A 19624-nucleotide genomic window follows, 5' to 3' on the forward strand; every position below is an offset into this window, starting at 1 on the left:
TGTTACTAGTGTCTTGTTAGGGCATTAATAGATTTTCTTAAAATGTGATATGTGCACACACACACACACACACACACACACACTCTTTTTCTCTCTATATGCCTCCCTTCCTTGATGGTAGTGGTGGTGAACTTGTTTATGTTATGGGGCCAAAGGCAGCTCTCATGATACCTGGTCTCTCCATTTCCTGAGCCTTTCCAGATTTCTGGAACACTTTTCCCTTCCAAGTTAGTGATCATCTCTCCATTTTATCTTAATTTCTGTGATTTGGAGTTACATTCATACTCTGATTGCATCAAAGATAGTTTGTGCTTGTTGCTTATTTTCTTTGTTGTTTTGGGGTCATTGCTAAGAAGAGAAGTAGGCAGACAAGTTTTACTTTATTCTATACCAGCGCATTTGTTAACCATCAGCATCTTTCTCTGTTTTCCAGGTAGGAGAGTATGGGGAATTTATAAGAAATACGCTAGATAACTTTCTAAGTGTCTTTGGGGGAAATGAATGCTTTCAAGAAATGATACAACAGTTTTAAACATTCACGTACCATTCGGTTAACACATTTATTGAGTATGTACTATGCGTGAGCCTTGGACACTGCTCTGGGTATAGAAAAAAGGCAATCTCTGATCTCAAAAAGCTCACTTCCTGGGTGAGGAGAAGAGTTAGTACAGAGTGGCAGGTTCTGTGATTAGGTAAACCAAGGCTGCTCAGGGGAGCCATGTGCAGGAGGGGAAGAAGAGGAAAGATTCAAGGTGTGTTCTCTAGAGGAGATAATGCCTGCGCTAAAGATGAGTAGTAGTACCAAGCAAAGGAAGAGACCTTTGTAAAATGCAATGTTCTGTTACAGATTTACAGAGTAAATTTGTGGCCAAAGAAAATGAAGTACAGAGTCTTCATAGTAAGCTTACAGATACCTTGGTATCAAAACAACAGTTGGAGCAAAGACTAATGCAGTTAATGGAATCGGAGCAAAAAAGGGTGACCAAAGAAGAATCTTTACAGATGCAAGTTCAGGTATCTGATTTTCCCTTGCTTTTACTTTATTTAATTTTTTAATTTTTTTAAACGTTTATTTTTGAGAGAGAGCACAAGTACGGGAGAGAGAAAGGAAGACAGAAGATCTGAAGCAGGCTCTATGCTGAGAGCAGCAAGCCAGATATAGGGCTCGAACTCACAAACTGTGAGATCATGACCTGAGCCAAACCCAGATGCTCAACTGACTGAGCTACCCAGGTGCCCCTAATTTTCCCTCTTTTTAAAAAATAAAGGTGGGCAGTGGCTGGATGTGTCTCTGTAGAAGAGAAAAGTTGGTCTACTTTATCCTAATTCTGGAGTGTTGATGAGTAATTATAGCTTAATCTTTAAGCAGTTGTCATGATATGGTGTGTTTGTGTGCTTAAAGATGTCCCCTTTAAGCACAGTTTTAAATTCTTTGTGTTAGATTACGAACAGCACAACTTATTAATTTATACCTTATAAATCAACTCTCAAAATAGGTGCCTAGTGATTGTTGTTTAAATTATGCCTTTTGGAATCTAAGAATGCCTTTTTAAAGATAAGCAGAAGTTTATACCTTATTTTGTTCATATATGTTGGTGTATTTGTTAACAGCACACTTTTCTCCTCTCTCCTTTTTGGTTGCTATTTATGAAAGGATATTTTGGAGCAGAACGAGGCTTTGAAAGCTCAAATTCAACAATTCCATTCCCAGATAGCAGCCCAGGTAATCGTGCTTTTTAAAATGTTGTTTATCATTACTAACAGCTGCTGCTTTTTGTTTGTTTGTTTCCTTACTGATAGCTTCCTAGCCATTTAAATAGTCATCTGAATGCCTGTTGAGTGCCAAGCACAGGATTAGTAGTTGGGAGACTAGTCAGTCAACAGTGATGATCCTGATTGCTCAGCACTCTGATAATTATGTATAGTGCTATGGGAAAACACCAAGAAAGAAATCCAAATCCAACTAATGGAGAGTTTTTACCATAGGAGGAAAAAATGTTGATAATCTTGACACAAAACAGAAGAAATTGGCCAAATGGTGTTAAGAATAGTGGTTTATGTATTAAAAATGCTTGCTGAATATTAACTAGCCATAAGGGAAAACTTTATATACCCTCAGAGGGTAGCAGTATGTTAATATAATATATATTAATCTCAGGTTATATATGCAAAAATTCACTTTAAAACTTATACTTCTGTTTAGTAAGTAGGAATACCTTCCAGAGTTTTGCCAGTTGTGTTGTTAGACCTGTTACTCTTTGGCAACATTGCTGTGCCACATAGATATATTCTAAAGCATATATCTCTATAATAAAACATTAAGAAAAAGAAAAAAAGCTTCTAAGTACTTATTTCTCAGTACTTACTATATACATACTGTGAATTTCGGTTTCAATTCCTCAACTTTAAAATTCAAAAAATTGTGGAGAAAGTATTAGCTTAGCATAGAAGTCACTTTTCTGTGTTAAAAAGCAGTTTTAATGTTAACAATTTGTTTTTAAGGTTTATGCAAAGTCAAACTCCCAAACTTTTGGGACATTTTTGTTTTTTTCTAGTTGCTTTGTAGAAACTATCATCTAAAATGAATTGGGTAAGAATTATTTACTATAGGAAAGGGTGTCTATCTATATGAAATATACATGTATATATAAATTATCAACTCAGAGTGGATTGAAATCTTGTTATTAGCTGAGAGGTAGCTCTAGAAAATTTATCAGGAATTAAATATTTAGAGACTGCTACCAGTATGTTTTTGAAAAGTGAAGATGAGCATGTGTATTACCAAATGACTCGGTTATTACCTTAATCATGAACTGTATCATTTCATTATTGGAAATAGTTACTAAGATAAGATGAAAAATGGCCTTTCTGGATATTTTTCCTATGTATTTGTTACTTGTCAGTCATACAGTTCCCAGGCCTGGCAGTTTGTTTTATTTGAACTGTTCTGTGCTATCTAATTCCTTAATACTGTTTGTTAGTGATCAAAGTTGCTTTCAGAATAATAGTACTATTTATTGAACATTCATGATGGGCCAGATACTCCTCTAACAACTTGATGTACGTTAATTTCTTTTAATTTTTGAAGCTCTATTTGATTATTGTACAACTTTTAAACTTTCTTTTAAATGCTTTTATGTTGACACTGTTCTTCTTTCTTAGACCTCTGCTTCAGTTCTGGCAGAAGAATTACATAAAGTGTAAGCCTGCCTTTCTACACTTCTCTTATAATTACTTAGTTACCACTAACTGATACCTGTTTTATCAACACTTAGGATTTACTTTATGTTCTAACTTGTTCCGAAAATACTCCCAACTAGATTTGGAGCGACTTTGCTCTCTTCCCTCCATCAGTGAGTTGAGTTCCTAAACATTGCACATTTTGTGTTTTATGTCCTTATTGTAAAAGAGTTGAGGAACCTTTCTTTTATTTGGACTTTAGCAGTTATGTAAGAGAGAATTGTGATTTGAGATTAATGGAAGTAAATTACTTTTGTGTCTAATAAGTAGTTTTACCCACTCTGTATCTTAACTATATGGTGGTATACCCAAAACAAGGTTCTGTTTTTAGTGTATTGTTTAATTTGCTTAGACATGAATTGCTCGAGTTCAGAAGACCTGAAATCTGGCTTTGGCATTGCCAGGTTTGTAAGCTTAAACAAATTACTTCTTTTCACCTCAAGTTTTAAAATAGGGGTATGTATTTTAGGGAGTTGTAGTAATACATATGATAGTTATTACTAAACTGAAAGGAGCTATAGAAATGGAGGGTATGGCTACATGAGAAACGATTTAAATAAGCATGACAATATTTAAGGCTTTTAATCCCTTGAGCTGTGACTTGACTTGTAAACGTTTATTGAATGTACAAATGTATTTCCTGTTAAAGGATTGCTGAAAAGGATAAGCAGATAAAACAGACCGAAGATTCTTTAGCAAATGAACATGATCATTTAACAAGTAAAGAGGAGGAACTTAAGGTACAGTAATTCTTACAAATGGCAACAGTATTTTATAGGCATTGAATTTGTGATGGTAATCAGTATGAATGTCTATCAAGAATGGAAAATACCCTGCATTCATTTTAAAAGTGCCTATGTCTTTTCTACAAAATCCTCTTTAGCTTTCTAAGAAAAGTTGAGAACACTTTTCTCATATGCTATAATTCACGGTAATTTGGGAAACATGCTACGTAACAGGATATGGTTTCTCTTTCTGTTTTAAGAAATTGTAATTTGAGACCTTTGCTTAGGTAGAAGAGATGCTTTACAAACTTTAGAGTTAATTATATTAAATATTTTTTAATATTTTTCCTTCTTGTAGGATACACAAAATATGAATTTCTTATTAAAAGCTGAAGTGCAAAAGTTACAGGCGCTGGCAAATGAACAGGTAGGTAAATCTTCATTGCTGTTGAACATTCACCTCAGAATTTCAGTTAGTCTATACTTACTTGCATTGGTATTGCAAGTCCTAATTTCATATACATAGTAAATATAATGGTTACTTGTGTTCGCCTAATGTTTATTGTTGAAAGCCTCTTCTATTTGACCATGAGTCTCACAACCCACCTAGATATTGCTGTTTTCATGTTGAAACTAATGTTCGATCGAATGAGTTGATCACTTTTAGGGTCTCCAAGGAATCAATTACAACATTCTTAATGTGCTGATTTGTTTTAGCCTTCTGCTGTTGAATCAAAAAACTGTATACCTTTATTAGGGTAAAATTTGATCAGTGAGAAGTATAGAATATTGGGACAGCAAAAAGTATTACAGAAATCTGTAGGATATTGCTTTAACTTTTATTTACTCCCAGATATATGAAAATGTAGCTTTTCAGTATATAAAACTAAGTGAACAAATAGTTTTGAGTGTTTCCTGAGAAATAATGCAGTTCTCATCTCATTTCAAACACAGGCTGCTGCTGCACGTGAACTGGAGAAGATGCAGAAAAGGTGATTGAAGTATTGCTGTATATGGAGCCATCCTACATTTATGTTCAATTGCAGAAATTACTGCTACTCATAACTGATAGTTGTGCATGTAATTTGTGTAAACTTTATGAATGTATGAAGTATTTCAATTGATTTTCTTTCTCGTAGTATTCATGTTAAGGATGATCAAATAAGATTGCTTGAAGAACAGCTGCAATGTGAAATTTCAAACAAAATGGAAGAATTTAAGGTGTGTGATTAAGCTTGTCAACTGTGCTTAGAACGACCTTATACAATTTCAGTTGAAGTGAATCTAGAAATACTAGGTTTTTTTTTTTTTTTTTTTTTTTTTATTTAAGAGAGCATGCTAGTGAGCATGAGCGGGGGGAGGGGCAGAGGGCTGGAGAGGGAGAGAATCCAAGGCAGGCTCTGTGCTCTGCATCGCTGAGCCAAAATCAACCCACTGAGCACCTAGGTGTCCCCTAGAAATACTAGTTTTTATATGAAATCAGTCTGATGCAGTGTGACTATAGTTTATTTGGGGGCTTTTACAACCAGTGCATTTTATCATGTACTTCTTGTCTAGACTATCTTATCTGTTCCTTTTTTTGTTTGTTTTTTAATGTTTATTTTTTTTTGAGAGAGCGCACAAACGGGGGGAGGGGTAGTGAGAGAGAGGGAGACGCAGAATCTGAAGCAGGCTGCAGGCTGTGAGCTGTCAGCATAGAGCCTGACGCAGGGCTCGAACTCAGGAAGGGCGAGATCATGACCTGAGCCACCCAGGTGCCCCATAGACTATCTTATCTGTTCTTATAATAGACGTTTGAAACTCGTTTTGCCTCAGTGTTTGTAGTTTTTAGTTTGTGATGGTTTTAACTGCCTCCATTGTGTCAGTTTCTGGTCATGGCTGCTCAGCTTGAGGATTGTAAAGCATTCTTATCACTAGGGTGCATCTCTTCATGTGCATGAGATTTGCATTCTTCTTCTTTTTGCATTTATTTTATTTTTTTTAGATTTTTTTTATGTTTATTTAGTTTTGAGAGCGAGAGACAGCATGAGTGGGGGAGGGGCAGAGAGAGAGAGAGAGAGAGAGAGAGAGAGGGAGAGGGAGATGCAGAATCCGAAGCAGGCTCCAGGCTCTGAGTCTTCAGCACAGAGCCCGATGTAGAGCTCCAACCCATGGACTGTGACATCATGACCTCAGCCCAAGTTGGACACCTAACCGATTGAGCCACCCAGGCGCCCCTTTTTGCATTTATTTTATAAGAATCCCATATTTACTCACTTATCAAGGCAGGATTTCCCAGAATCCAGTGGCACAAACTGAATTATTTGAAATACACATGAAATAATTCTAAGCACAGTGTTAATACTGTTTTCAGATAAAGCACGTGACTGATTTGGGGGCTCAGTAGAAACTGATGATTTTGATTTTCATTGTGATAAAATTTAAAGTGGGGTTCATGAGTACACGCCTAAGACAATTCTTGAGACGTTTGGTGCAAAAGGTGATTTTATTAAAGCGTGGGGACATGACCCGGGGGCAGAAAGAACTGCACTGGGATTGTGAGGTGTGACTATATACTTTTAAGTTTGTGGAGGGAGTGGGGGAAGTAAGTTTCTAAGGAATTTTGAAGCAAGGCTTTCAGGATCTTGAAGGGACTAGCTGCTGTTAAGATAAGGTTACTTTTAGTTTTTAATGAAACATAAACATTAAGGCACCAAGGCAGCAATGAGTTTCTTGAGGAAGGTCACGCTCTGCATGTTTCAGGAGTTTATCAGTGGGCTGCAAGTTGTAAGGAAATTTAATTTAAGCTACATTTCTCTTACCTTTGTTTCCCTCATCAATTGTACATGTACTTTATATATTAGTACTGTGTTTCTGTGTTTTGGAAATATATATTCATTGAAACTGGAAAATGAAACCACATGAGATTTGTATTACATTTGTATATAATTCACTTGTCACTTTATGAGTACTTGAATAATATGGGTTTTTTTTTTTTTTTTTTTTTTTTAACCCATTCAGATGATTGCTTGGTTACCTTTTCTTAATAAAACAGTAAACTCTGAGATTCTTTCTTTCAGATTCTAAATGACCAAAACAAAGCATTACAGTTAGAAGTTCAGAAGCTACAGACTCTTGTTTCTGAACAGGTAAGGCTTTTGTGAATCAGAGGGTAGAACTATCTAATATTAACAAGATCTGGTTCTTCTTAAATATTAACCAACGCATTCTTTTTGAGGAGTTTTACTTAAGCGATAGATAAGTCTTTTAATTGCATTTCTATTCATCTTGTGCTTATCAGGTGCCTAAATTAAGGGAAATAGAATTTTTCTTCCCTGAGAGAAAGCTAATGCTAACCTCCTATTTATAAGCACTTTATTTATTTTTTTTTTTAATTATTTTTTTTTTAATTTATTTTTGGGACAGAGAGAGACAGAGCATGAACGGGGGAGGGACAGAGAAAGAGGGAGACACAGAATCGGAAACAGGCTCCAGGCTCTGAGCCATCAGCCCAGAGCCCGACGCGGGGCTCGAACTCATGGACCGTGAGATCGTGACCTGGCTGAAGTCGGACGCTCAACCGACTGCGCTACCCAGGCGCCCCTATAAGCACTTTAAAAAAAGGTGTAATAGGATACATAAAAAGCATTTAAGGCCTTTTGATACAGTTGGCTCTCAGGATAAAAGTCCTTACATTTTTGGAGCCTCACCTTTTTCTCTAAGGCAACAATGGCTTCTTAAAAAGAGAGTAAGTAGGCTTAACACTTGCTATCAGCACTTAAAAGCAATTATGTTGATCAAATTGCTTAACCCTTCTGAGACCTTTCATTCCAAGTCTTTCACATTGAGATTTTATTTACATCATGAATATGTTAGATTTAAATGGGGAAGTTTATGTATAGTGTTTAGCCTGGTACTTGGCCTTTAACAGGTATCTTAAACCTTAATTCCTCTCCCTTTGGATATTTCTTTTTTCATCTCCTCTCTACCCTCTACTGTCATCATACTTTTTTCTGTATTTTTAGCAAGCCATCGAAATTATATAGTGGTCTGAGTAAGCATGGCTCCATAAACTAGAGCTGGCTTTTCCTAAGAGTTAGTTGCCTTCAGACTTCTCTTATACATAACTCTTCAAATTCCAGTGTTAAAAATATTCTAGAAACTCTTGATATTAGATGACACATTAAAATAGAAACTTTGAATGTTGCTCTAACAGTGTTAAATTTGGGAACCTGTATTAGAAGCTGAAGTTATGATAGCACATAAGTGCAGATGATAGCACTTCCTTTCACAGATGCATGCTCTCTTTTTTATTTTAAAATTTACATTATGTGGATATTAAATTGGTTTAGCTACTAAGCTGTGCCAAATACTGTGGAAGTATTTTGTTCACATCTCTTTACTTTTCCAGAAATAATCTACTTTTTTCCTCCCCTTCTTGAATATGGTAGTAAGTGCCTTGCATAATCTTTACTACTTTGTATATGCTTTATCCTTGCAAACAAAAGGCAGTAGAGGAGATAATGCTAAACTGATATTTAGTACAGTGCAGGGACATGACTTCATGCCACTGTAATGCTAAAGTAATATTTAAGGTTTATTCTTAAATCTTATTCTCATTTCCCTTGTGGTGGCATAGTTTATAAGAGATCTATTTCATCAAATCTGAGACTTTTCCCCCCTCATAGTTTCTGGTTACAGTTTAGCTGGCAGCATCTAAAATTTTAGTAGCAACATAAAATACTATGTGTGAGATGCAACATTAATGACTAGGATTAGGTGAAGTAGGAATGATAATTTTTGGTTGTGTTAATTCTTACCCAGAAAAGCAGAATGTAAATTTTGGGTTGTTTATCAGAGATTCTGAGTCACCTATTTCAATATATAAGCTTTTAAATACTTTCTAAAATTAACTTCATAGAAGGTAAAATAAATGTCTAGAAACAGATGAATCTGCCCTGGAATTCCAGTATTAAAGGTGTTGGTTACTTTCACTTAACATTTAAGCCAAAAACCTGAATCTTTACAAATCTTTTAACTTTAAAATCTTTTAATATTTTAGTTCTGTACTAAAAATGTATTCTCCCTGATTAGGTAAGAACAAAATCTCTAGCCTCAAATTTTTCTTTTTCCTTAAAGATTGTATGAGGACTTAAGAATTGCCATTCTAATATCTTACGTAAAATCCCCCATCATGTGTGTGAAAGTTAATATTAAAAAAGAAAATCCTCTAATTTCTACCTTAACTGAGTCAGCCTTCCACCTACTGCTAAGGTTTCTGTGTACTTTTAGATATTCTGTTAAAATGACAACCTTTAGCATGTGATAGATTTTGCTTGAATGAAGAATAGTCCAATTTAATCCAAGGAACAAAATTTTATATCTAAATTAAAAAAATGTATTTAAAAGAATTTGATAGGAGGGAAAACTGGTACTAATTTAAGATTTTCTCTTTGGTAATTCTTAGAATTTTTCTTGTTCTTAAAGCTCTGTCTTTTAAAAATAGTTTAGAAAGCGTATAACTAGGATGGGTATGTTTTGGTTGTGGTTGTAACTTCTCTCTCTCAACTTGGCAGACCATAGAACCATCTTTTTGGCTTTTTCTCTGTTCATTTTTATTGCTATTGCTAGTGAAAGGAGAGAGAAAAATTAGTGTAATCTTAATTTCTTTCATTTCCACCTTTTTTTTAACCCCTTCCTACCCAGCAGTCAGAATTCCAAGTGACAGTTGAGGATGAACAGTCTAATTACATAAAAAAAAGTTCAGTCCTTTTGCTCTTTGGATTTTTATCTGGGAGAAAAAGATTGAGCTTATTGAAACAGGAACCGGTAATGGTGCCTAGTTGTTGTTTCTTCAGGTGTAGGAAGCAGAAAGACAACAAATACCAGGTAAGGTAACCTGTTCATACACTAAAGAAGGGAAGGCTCCATTTGGATGCAGGCCTGTGGATGATGATACAAATAAATCAGTTACTAAGATCTCATTTATTTAGAATAAAATAAACTTCTGGGGAGGCAGGGTTCTGAAGTATCTTTTCTTTTTTCTTTATTTTTTTTCTTTTTAAGCTCTTTTTAACAAAAGAGCAGGGTTTTCATTCTTATTTGGTAGATTTTAAAGATTCAGTGATCAGAATTATTAAGTAAAAACTATAAGGAGTAGGAAATTTTTCTTTTTGTCCTGTTGCCTGGTTGTATATTATTGTAGAGGGATTTATTATTGCATAAATTGTAGTTTTGGAGAACATCTAGGGAGAACAGAATTGGATTAGATTAGGCCAATTATGTATAAAGGAAAAAGGTTGGATAGATGCTAAACTGGTCAGTTTTTTAGAATTATTTGATAAGCTGTTGACCAAGAGTATGTGTTACACTGTAACCTTGTTAAAGGAAATTGATTTCATTACATATTTATGAATGGAGTCTGTTGGATATTGTCCTACATCCTGAAGCTACAGACATGAATGAGACTTGGTTCCTGTTCTCAAGAATGTGGCTTAGTGTGGAGATAGAGGTGTCATACAGAAAAGTATGATGAATAAAATTCTTGAACTGTGGTACAGGTTTAGAGGAAGAGATAATAAATTCTATCTGGAGGAGAGTGAGGGTGAAGAGGCACCACAGAGAAGGAACAACTAAACCTGATATTGAAAAAAATTGCCCAACCCCTGACGGGAAGTTCAAGCTAAGGGGATACAGTGTTAAAAATCATGTATGCCAGACTGGTGTATTCACAGTATACTGGCATGTTGTGGAAGTGTAAAGTTTGAGGTGTAAGTAGAGAAAGATTGGCTAAGACCCAATTATGAAGGACTTTGTATGCTGTTTAAGGACCATGAACTTGATCTAGCCTGTTTTATGGTAAACCTCTGAAGGGTATTACAAGGATGAATAAATGTTTTGTCTAACATTTTAGATCACTCTGGTAACAATGAAGTGTTTGAATTTGTGTGGGGGAGAAGTATGTAGGACTAAAGATATAATACAATAAATGATTAAGGTGCAGATAATAGTGTTAAAAGTTTTTTTTTTTTTTTAGTTGAGAGATAATTGACATATAGCAAATTAGTTTCAGGTGTATAGCATAATGACTTACATGTGTATAGAATATGAAATGATCACAACGATAAGTCTAGTTAATAGTTAACATCCATCATCATGCATAGTTACAAATTTTTTGTTAAATCTTTATGTGAGATGGCATTCGTCAAAAATAAAAATGGACAAAAACCCATCTTGATAGATTTATAAACTTATTATATGATTTATTTTCATTGTTTATAAACTTGACTTAATATACTTTTGACAGCTCCTGTTTCTTTTCTAATGATAGGAAAGTTTTTCCCATTGGGATGTTCTTCCTGTACCCCTCACAAAATAATCCTTACAGACTATAGGCAGAGAGAAGGATCGTATGGTATTTTGATATTCGAGATGAGTGAAACTGAGGGCCTAACCTCAGGCATTGAAGCAAAGGGGACTACTTTTAGAAATATGTAAGAAGTAGAGTCTTAGGACTTGGATTTAGCAATGGAAAAATTAATAGTATTTGTGAAAAATGGTTACAATAAAATTGGGGGAAAAGTAAGAAACTAGCAAAATTCAAAGAGTACCAGTGGGAACTGGGATGGGCAGAAAAAATGTTCAAGGAAAAAGACCCCAAGCCTGTTTTGGTAGGCTGCTTAATTGCCTGAAGGCTTGGAAATGCCAAGGGGGAAGAAAGCCCCTCTTCTGGACACAAATTATAGCAGCGGGGACTTCTGTGTTTCTGGGGAGATGCTAGAAGGAAAGTGGTTAAAAGTAGCAGTTAACTTTCATGTTTTAATGCTTTACAAGGAAAATACGTTCATGGGTTGCTTCTGCAGTTTACAGTCTGTTTTAAAACATTATGTTTTAAGTGGAATCACATAATATTTACATGTTAAAAGTTCATTGATTTGTACACAGGATTTTTACACTTGCTCATATATATGTTGTATCATAGTTTTTAAAAAGTCAAAAAAGTCAATTATAAGAAGAAAGAACAAAGTCTCTTTCCTGGCCTTCAAGGCTTTAGAGCTTTGAGTTTTTTATATTTGAAGAATTGAATTGATATAGAAGAAGCAAGTTCTCTTCTTATTCTTAAGGTTTTCTTTTATAGTAATTAAAAAATTATAAGGTACTAATTCATTTTGCTAGCCCATATTATGCTTATCTTTTTTCTGTGTCTTTTTTGTAATTGCTTCTCTACTGTCTTGTGTTTTCTGAATTAAATAGTTCTTTAATTATCAGCAGTCTTCAAGTGTGGATTGCCTTCCTAAATTTTGGATCTAATTAAAACTAAATAATTTTCATAGAATTCTGTTTCTGAACTAGTTTTACCTCATCAAACTTGGTAAAATTAAACTTTTTTCTTTTTTTGGTGATTTTTATTTTAGCCTAATAAAGATGTTGTGGAACAAATGGAAAAATGGTGAGAGTTTAAAATTTTCTTTTTATATTTTAATGACTCATTTCTACCAAATTTGAGGTAACAGAATTACTAACTATATTAATCTAGGTTGTTAAAATGCTCTTTGTACTTCATAATGGAAGAGGGTGATATGCTGTTGAGTGATTTGATTTGGGCTTACGTTAGGTTTGTGGCATTATGTGTGGTGGTTTTGTTTAGGCTAGCATGTAAGCATGTATTACTTGAACATGTTTTACTTATTGTTAAAGAAGTACCCTTAGACCATGATCAGAGATCCTCACAAACCTTTGTAGAATTAAGTTTATAAGAAATGATGGACACAGGAATTGATTGATGTAAAATATTTAGCAGTAATAGCATTTACTTTGAAAAATAGTTAATTCATATGTTTTAAATTTGTAATTTAGCATTCAAGAAAAAGATGAGAAGTTGAAGACAGTGGAAGAATTACTTGAAACTGGACTTATTCAGGTGGCCACAAAAGAGGAGGAACTGAATGTAAAGCATTTTATAGATTTGTTTTTCTTATGGGGTAGTGAACGTGAAGGAGATTTACTATAATTTTAGATTTTCCCCATAGCTTTTGAAACTTCATATTAGTTATCCACATTTTATGAATATATCTTTTTTCATGAAATGTAACATTATTAGGAATACCAAAATGTGTAGTTGATTGTAGCATTCACTGTCTTAATGAAATAGATACTGTTTTTATGGTTTATATATGCTTCCTTTCTTCCACCCTTGCCCAAATTATAACCAAATGATAACTAGCAGACTTCATAAGTTCATGAGGTAGTATTGGAAGCCAGGGAAAGGAGAGTCTACAGCAGTGTTTTGTGATTATCATTAGCCTTAACTGACTTGACTCCTTCTTTCTGGAAGAAATGTTAAAAAGATGTATCTGAGTTTAGGGGGAGAAATGACTTGATAAGTGGTATATAACATGCTGTTAAAGTGGTGGAAACATAAGCAGAAATACTTGTGGGCATAAATGAATTAAAGATCCATTTGGCTATCTCTAGAAGTTAGAGAATTATAGACATGAGTGACAAGGAGATTTCTGGACCTTCCAGAGATGGAAAGAAGCAGCTAAAGAAAAATGAGAAGGTAGGGTATTTTGAAGATAGCTAATTTTTTAGAAAATAAAAGTATGTTGTGCTTATGTGTCTTTGTAAAAGGCAATAAGAACAGAAAATTCATCTCTGACGAAAGAAGTTCAAGACTTAAAGGCTAAGCAAAATGATCAGGTAGTGTATTCAGTAGATCTTGCAACTGTTCTCTTTTAAAACAATGTTCTCTTTTAAACAATGGACAAACCTGCTTTGTTCAAATAGAGCAAATCTATTGTTAATTCCTCCCTTCACCAGTGTGGAATTGTCAGAGTTTTCATCTGAATGATTAGTGACTTAATTAACAGTACTAGAAGCTACATTTCATTGAATGCTGACTTGTACACCAGACACTGGGTAGAGTACTCTAGATAGGGTGTCATTGCTGCTTACTACGGCAATAAAAGGTTTTGCGTATACAAGTATAATGCAAGACTCTACGTAGCAGTAGAAGAAGCTCTCTGAAACTGGGCAGTTTTCTAGTTATTTTTTCTTTTCATGTGGTTAGAATTATTAATTGAATAATTGTAACTTGTTATCTATTGATTTTTCTTAACTGTAAATACCCTTAAAGCTACTTACTTCCAGAGTGCTTTTCATTTTCACTATTATGACATTTAAAAAAAATCTAGAAAGAATTCCTGGGTTTACTTTTCTCATTTGGATTTTGGTATAGTGGAAAATTTAAGGATAATATACTTTTCTGTTTCTGAATTCATTTATATTTTGAGCAGATTACTAAGTAGGATGCCCTCCTATTTCCAGGTTTCTTTTGCATCTCTAGTTGAAGAACTGAAGAAAGTGTAAGTAATGACCTTTTTAAACTGGTCTTTCTCTTTTGGTCCATTTTCTTAGTGCTCGTGAATCTTGTTTTATTGTGCAATTGAGACAGTTGATGTATGTTAATAGTTTAACCTTCCACTCCAGAATTTTTTGCTGGTGGATTAAGAGAATTTAGCTGTGCTTCCTTAGGGTAGTGTGGTTGCTAAAACATATATTTCTATAATCGATTCCATTTATTTTCTGAACTTATGGCATCAAATTATTAATTTTCTCTTTTTGCAGTAAGAACAGTAAGAACAGGTTATACTGGATAGAGAGATCATGTACCCTCTTGAGGTGTCTATGAGTTTGATGCCATTATTGTGTAGAAGTTCTGCCACTGCTTTCAGAACTCTGGAAGCCAGTATTGTTGAGAGTAACTTGATTGTCCCTAGTGTTCTTCAGGGTATTCTTAACATCCTCTGTGCACTTTCAGAGCATGTCACCTGTTTCTCTTTGTGTGCATAGGCTTTAGCCATCTGGTATATCCTGATTAATTCTCATTTAGAAAGACTTAAGTATTTTTTTTTTTTCCTTCTTATCTGCAAGATACATTGCTATCTTACTTAAAATGGGAAGAGTTGATTTGGATGGCACTATTCATGATTTGGTTCTGTTATGTCTTGGTGGATCTTGATATTTCTATTAAAGTTTAATACTGCATTTCTTCATCTAAGGATCCATGAAAAGGATGGAAAGATCAAGTCTGTGGAAGAGCTTCTGGAAGCAGAAGTTCTCAAAGTTGCTAATAAGGAGAAAACTATTCAGGTATTGAGAAAGAGAAAATTGTATGTTTTGTATTTTTGTTTATCAACTTAGTGAATATCATTTAATTTCATGTGTTTGTCTGTACATTGCATTTTATGTCAATTTCTATGTTTCCATTGTCCAATCTTGTCTGTTTTGTCATTGTCAAGGATTTGAAACAGGAAATAGAGGCTCTAAAAGAAGAAATAGGAAATATCCAGCTTGAAAAGGCTCAACAGGTAAAAATCCCAGAGCCATAGCATGACAGATTTATTAGTGTATGTGTATTTATGAGCTATTTGGTTTTTTTCTTGTTACTCAGAAAAAAACTTTCAGTAGTGTGCTGTAAGTATTTTGGGTTATGTGCTTTTTATTTATTTTTTGCCTGATTTGAGAAAGTGTTCTTGATATCAATGTATTTTTTAACTCTTAAAGATTCTTTTCTAGAAGTTTTGTGTATTAATGTTTCATTTTAGTTTGCCAACTTAAATACAAAACAGTTTGGTAAATCTTTTTAACCTTTTTGTTTTTTTTAAATTGCATGGATCAAAATGTTTTGTTATAGAATATTGCTCAACCTTTGCCTGTAGAACCAAGTAAAACTTCATTGGGGGATTTCAGAGGTAGCTGGGATTACCGGACATACAGGGTTTGGGTGAATTTAATCTGATAAAGCTTCATGGAAAAAATGGTGAGATTGTGTGGACGAGATGATTCATCCAACAATTATTCAACGATATTTCCTGAGTTCCTCCTACTTGTGAAAACACTATGTTAGTGATTGAAGATAATGTGTTGAACAAAACAGGGTATGATGAAAATATCACAGTTCTCTAATATAGATTGAGAGATTAGGAAAGTCTCTTGAGGAACTGACATCTAAGCCAAAATCTGAAAGGACAGTGAAGAGAGTGAGGGATAAAATGTAGTATTGAACTACTGTGTATGATGAGAAAAGCAGGACAAAGTAGAGTACTGTTCAGTAGTTGTCCTTGAAGAGCTCTGATACGGTAGGGAAGTATATGTACAGTTAATACTCTATAATTTTCACAACTTGAGAATGAACACATTATTCAGATTTACTGTTCATATTTTTATTTTGTTACTCTTACTGTCATTGGAAACCAGAGAAGGCAAAATCAAAACACATCTCATTTTGGCATGAATAATTCAGCTAGGATTTTTTTTTAATGTTTATTTATTGTGAGAGAGAGAGAGAAGTGCGCACGTGTGCGCACCTATGAGTGGGGGAAGGGCAGAGAGGGTGGAGGAGAAAGAGAGAATCCCAAGTAGGCTCTGTGCTGACAGTGCAGAGGCAGGGATTGATTGTACAAACCGGGAGATCGTGACCTGAGCCAAAATCAAGAGTTGGATGCTTAATGGACTGAGCCACCCAGCTGTCCCTCAGCTAGGATCTTTGTAATTTAAAGTGTACACCTTTTAAAGCTTATCATAAGGCTTAAGGTAAATTGAAAGGATTATAAATTGCTTTTTTTCTGAAAGGTTTTTTCTTTGTATTTCAGTTGTCTATCACCTCTCAAATTCAGGAGCTTCAGAACTTGTAAGTACCATTTCTTTCATTTTCCTTTAATATCTCTTTTCCACAAGTTAAATACAAGTATATGCAAGTCAAATACAAATCAAATGCAATTATAATGAAAATCATAACTTCTTTTTAATTTCAAGTAATATTTTTAGGAATATGAAGTAATATCTCAAAAAGCTCTCATGGTTTTAAGTTTTCCATTGGGATTTAACTTACAGACTTTATGATGGGAATGGGGATAGTGTGGAAAGTCTTATTTTTCATAATTTATAATCCGAATATGACCTCAAACTGAGATGTTGCTCTTTGCCTATTTTAATAGCCACTGTGAAACTGGCTATATAATTCATAGCCAGACCAGTGATGCTAAGCTATCTAAATTCACTGGTATTGGCCTAAACAGAATGATATGGGATGAGAGTAGGGCTACTCTAATTTATTCAAGATCTGGATCTGCAGTGATAGATGGAATTTCTTTCTTTAATTTTCCTATACTTCTCAACTTATTATCTGCAAAATCACGTTGGCCTGTATACTTAAAATATTTATTTTTTAGTTTATTTTGTATCAGCCTGGACTGTAAATACAACCTAAAATCTTTTACAGTCTCCACTTTTGTTTGTACAGTCCTATAACATTTTCACTGATGCTTCTTATTAACTTATTGTCAGATTAAAAGGAAAGGAGGAACAGATGAATACCATGAAGATTGTTTTAGAAGAGAAGGAGAAAGACATAGCCAATAGAGCGAAATGGTTGCAGGTGAGAAGTCAAAAACAAAAATAAACACTTTTTTTATACCTGAATGTCAATTCAGTTCATACCAATTCTTTTTCAGGATCTTCAAGAAGAAAATGAATCTTTAAAAGCTCATGTTCAGGAGATAGCACAACATAACTTGAAAGAGGTATAGTGTAAACAGATTACTAGCATATTACATAAGAAATGAGAAATCTCTTTTTTATTGTACTAGAAAATAAATTGAGTTTCCTTGTCATAAAAATTGGTTTATCATAATTTTGTTGTTGATAGAATAAATTAAATTTTATCTTTGTTAGGTCTTTCTGCCTGATTTGTCAACCTAAGTTTAAAAGTATTACCTATCCTTACTTTTTCACTCATACTTCAGTATCTGTTTAGTTGTTATGTTAATCTGTAATCCTTTAAGAGGTGGATATTAAAAATTGAGTTAAAGTTCATTCTGTCTGTTTTATAAACAGCCTAATTTGAATATTTAATTACATTTTTATTTTATTGGTGAGTGATTATGTGTGTATGTATGTGTAATGTGTGTGTGTGTGTATGTATGTATTGGTAGTACCTGATCTTTTAATGTTAGAATTAAAAATGTGAATCTGTTTCTTAGGCATGTTCTGCATCACGATTTGAAGAACTTGAGACGGTGTAAGTATAATTTTAGCCAGCATTTTAAAAGAGGAACTTCTCATAATTTTCCAGAAAGCACGTATTCAAGTGCTTTCTGGAAAAAAAACTCATACTGAGTTTCTTTTAAGTCATTTTTTGTTAAATTAGGAATTATGGCCCAGAGGCAAAAAAAAAAAAAAAAAAAAAAAGGGTGGGGGGCAGTCTCTGTTTGGCATAATAAAAAAGAGGCCTTTTAAGTGCTTTCAGATACCTGGAGACTTTATTCTTTCCAAGCCCTTCAAATCCATTTTCTGATACCTTCTTTCTGCTAATATAGACTGGTTTTATTTAAAGTCCTTTTTTTTTTTTTTAAACAAAGTATGCAATTATTCTAAAGACAGGTTAAATTTATTTCAAATTGAAATCATTGTATTTGAAAGTATAACAGCTCTGAATCAACCAGAAAATCTTAGTTACAGCCTTGATGAAGATGATTGAATCTTTCTAGAAAAGTAACTTGCTTATTGAAGAGAATAGTATCTGTTGTCCTATCAGTTATGCTGTGCTGAATACTAAAAATATTAAATCTGATCACCAGTCTTTATAGATGTTTATGCTAGAAAATTTTTACCTTATAAAGTCTTCTTTTAAGCTAAATCAGTCTACAGTGGTAAGAAAGATATCTGGACTTCATCTTTTTGGCACACTATAAAATTAACAGATTTTGCTTTGATGTGATGCTATCAGTCTTTATTGATATTTAAGAAGAGGCCCCTTGAAAATGTGTCTTTAAAAGTAAGGTATTGAGGATATTAGGTCATTGTCTTTTTGAAGACAAAGGAGATCTCTCCTCTTGACACTAAAATTCTTATATGTGTAACATAATTGTTTATCTTGGAGGCCTTGTGTAACTGTTAAGGTGCTTTCATTTGCTAATAGAAAGCTTGGAGACACATTTGGGGTCCATTTGTAATAGGTATTTAGGTCATTAAAGAATGTGTTTTTAGATTTATGGCTACATCATATTTTTCTTTTTTTAATTAATAGAATTTGGTTGGGGGGAGCAATTTTAGGTTTACAGAAAAAACTGAAAGTTCAGAGTTCTTGTATACCCCCTACCCCCACTCAATTTCTGTTATTTATTCTTGCAGTAGTGTGGTATGTTTGTTAGAATTGGTAAACCAGTGTTGACATACTGTTATTAACTAAAGTCTGTAGTTTCCCTTAGGGTGTTGTACATTCTGTGGGTTCTGAGGAATGTATAATGACATGTATCTATCATTACAGTATCATACAAAATAGTTTCACTTTCCTAAAAATCTCCTGGCTCTACCTGTTCATCCCTTCCTTCCTCTAACCTCCATCCCCAATCTTTGGCTACCACTGATCTCCATAATTACCGTCTCCATAATTTTGCCTTTTCCAGAATGTCGTATAGTTGGAATCATACAGAATGTAGCCTTTCAGAATAGCTTCTTTCACTTAGCAGTATGTATTTAAGTTTTGCTGGGGTTCCCCCCCGCCGCCCCCTGACTTTTAATCCTATTCTTCATGTGTGCTCTTTTGTCATTTTTTGTGTAGACTTATAAACATCTTGAAATTCTTTTTACTTTCTACATTAAGGTGGGACAAAAATAAC

At 34.0% G+C, this 19624-nt stretch overlaps 1 protein-coding gene across 8 annotated transcripts in view; it reads left to right on the top strand.

Annotated features, from left to right (window-relative positions):
• KTN1 (kinectin 1) overlaps positions 1 to 19624 on the top strand; it is a 107808-nt gene that overhangs the window by 58607 nt on the left and 29577 nt on the right. For 4 of the 8 annotated variants that reach the window (XM_060619896.3, XM_060619899.3, XM_060619900.3 and 1 more), the window contains exons 11-28: positions 848 to 1014; positions 1655 to 1723; positions 3163 to 3200; positions 3890 to 3980; positions 4324 to 4392; positions 4920 to 4957; positions 5105 to 5186; positions 7025 to 7093; positions 12359 to 12393; positions 12801 to 12891; positions 13575 to 13643; positions 14271 to 14308; positions 15005 to 15095; positions 15245 to 15313; positions 16598 to 16635; positions 17292 to 17382; positions 17459 to 17527; positions 17987 to 18024. In XM_060619896.3, coding sequence (XP_060475879.2) covers positions 848 to 1014; positions 1655 to 1723; positions 3163 to 3200; positions 3890 to 3980; positions 4324 to 4392; positions 4920 to 4957; positions 5105 to 5186; positions 7025 to 7093; positions 12359 to 12393; positions 12801 to 12891; positions 13575 to 13643; positions 14271 to 14308; positions 15005 to 15095; positions 15245 to 15313; positions 16598 to 16635; positions 17292 to 17382; positions 17459 to 17527; positions 17987 to 18024 — 1252 coding nt within the window. The remainder of the gene's footprint in view (positions 1 to 847; positions 1015 to 1654; positions 1724 to 3162; positions 3201 to 3889; positions 3981 to 4323; positions 4393 to 4919; positions 4958 to 5104; positions 5187 to 7024; positions 7094 to 12358; positions 12394 to 12800; positions 12892 to 13574; positions 13644 to 14270; positions 14309 to 15004; positions 15096 to 15244; positions 15314 to 16597; positions 16636 to 17291; positions 17383 to 17458; positions 17528 to 17986; positions 18025 to 19624) is intronic. The other 4 variants (XM_060619897.3, XM_060619902.3, XM_060619901.3 and 1 more) reach the window with 1 other exon arrangement.

Source organism: Panthera onca, chromosome B3, assembly GCF_046562875.1.
Source record: "Panthera onca isolate mPanOnc1 chromosome B3, mPanOnc1 haplotype 2, whole genome shotgun sequence".
NCBI lineage: Eukaryota > Metazoa > Chordata > Mammalia > Carnivora > Felidae > Panthera > Panthera onca.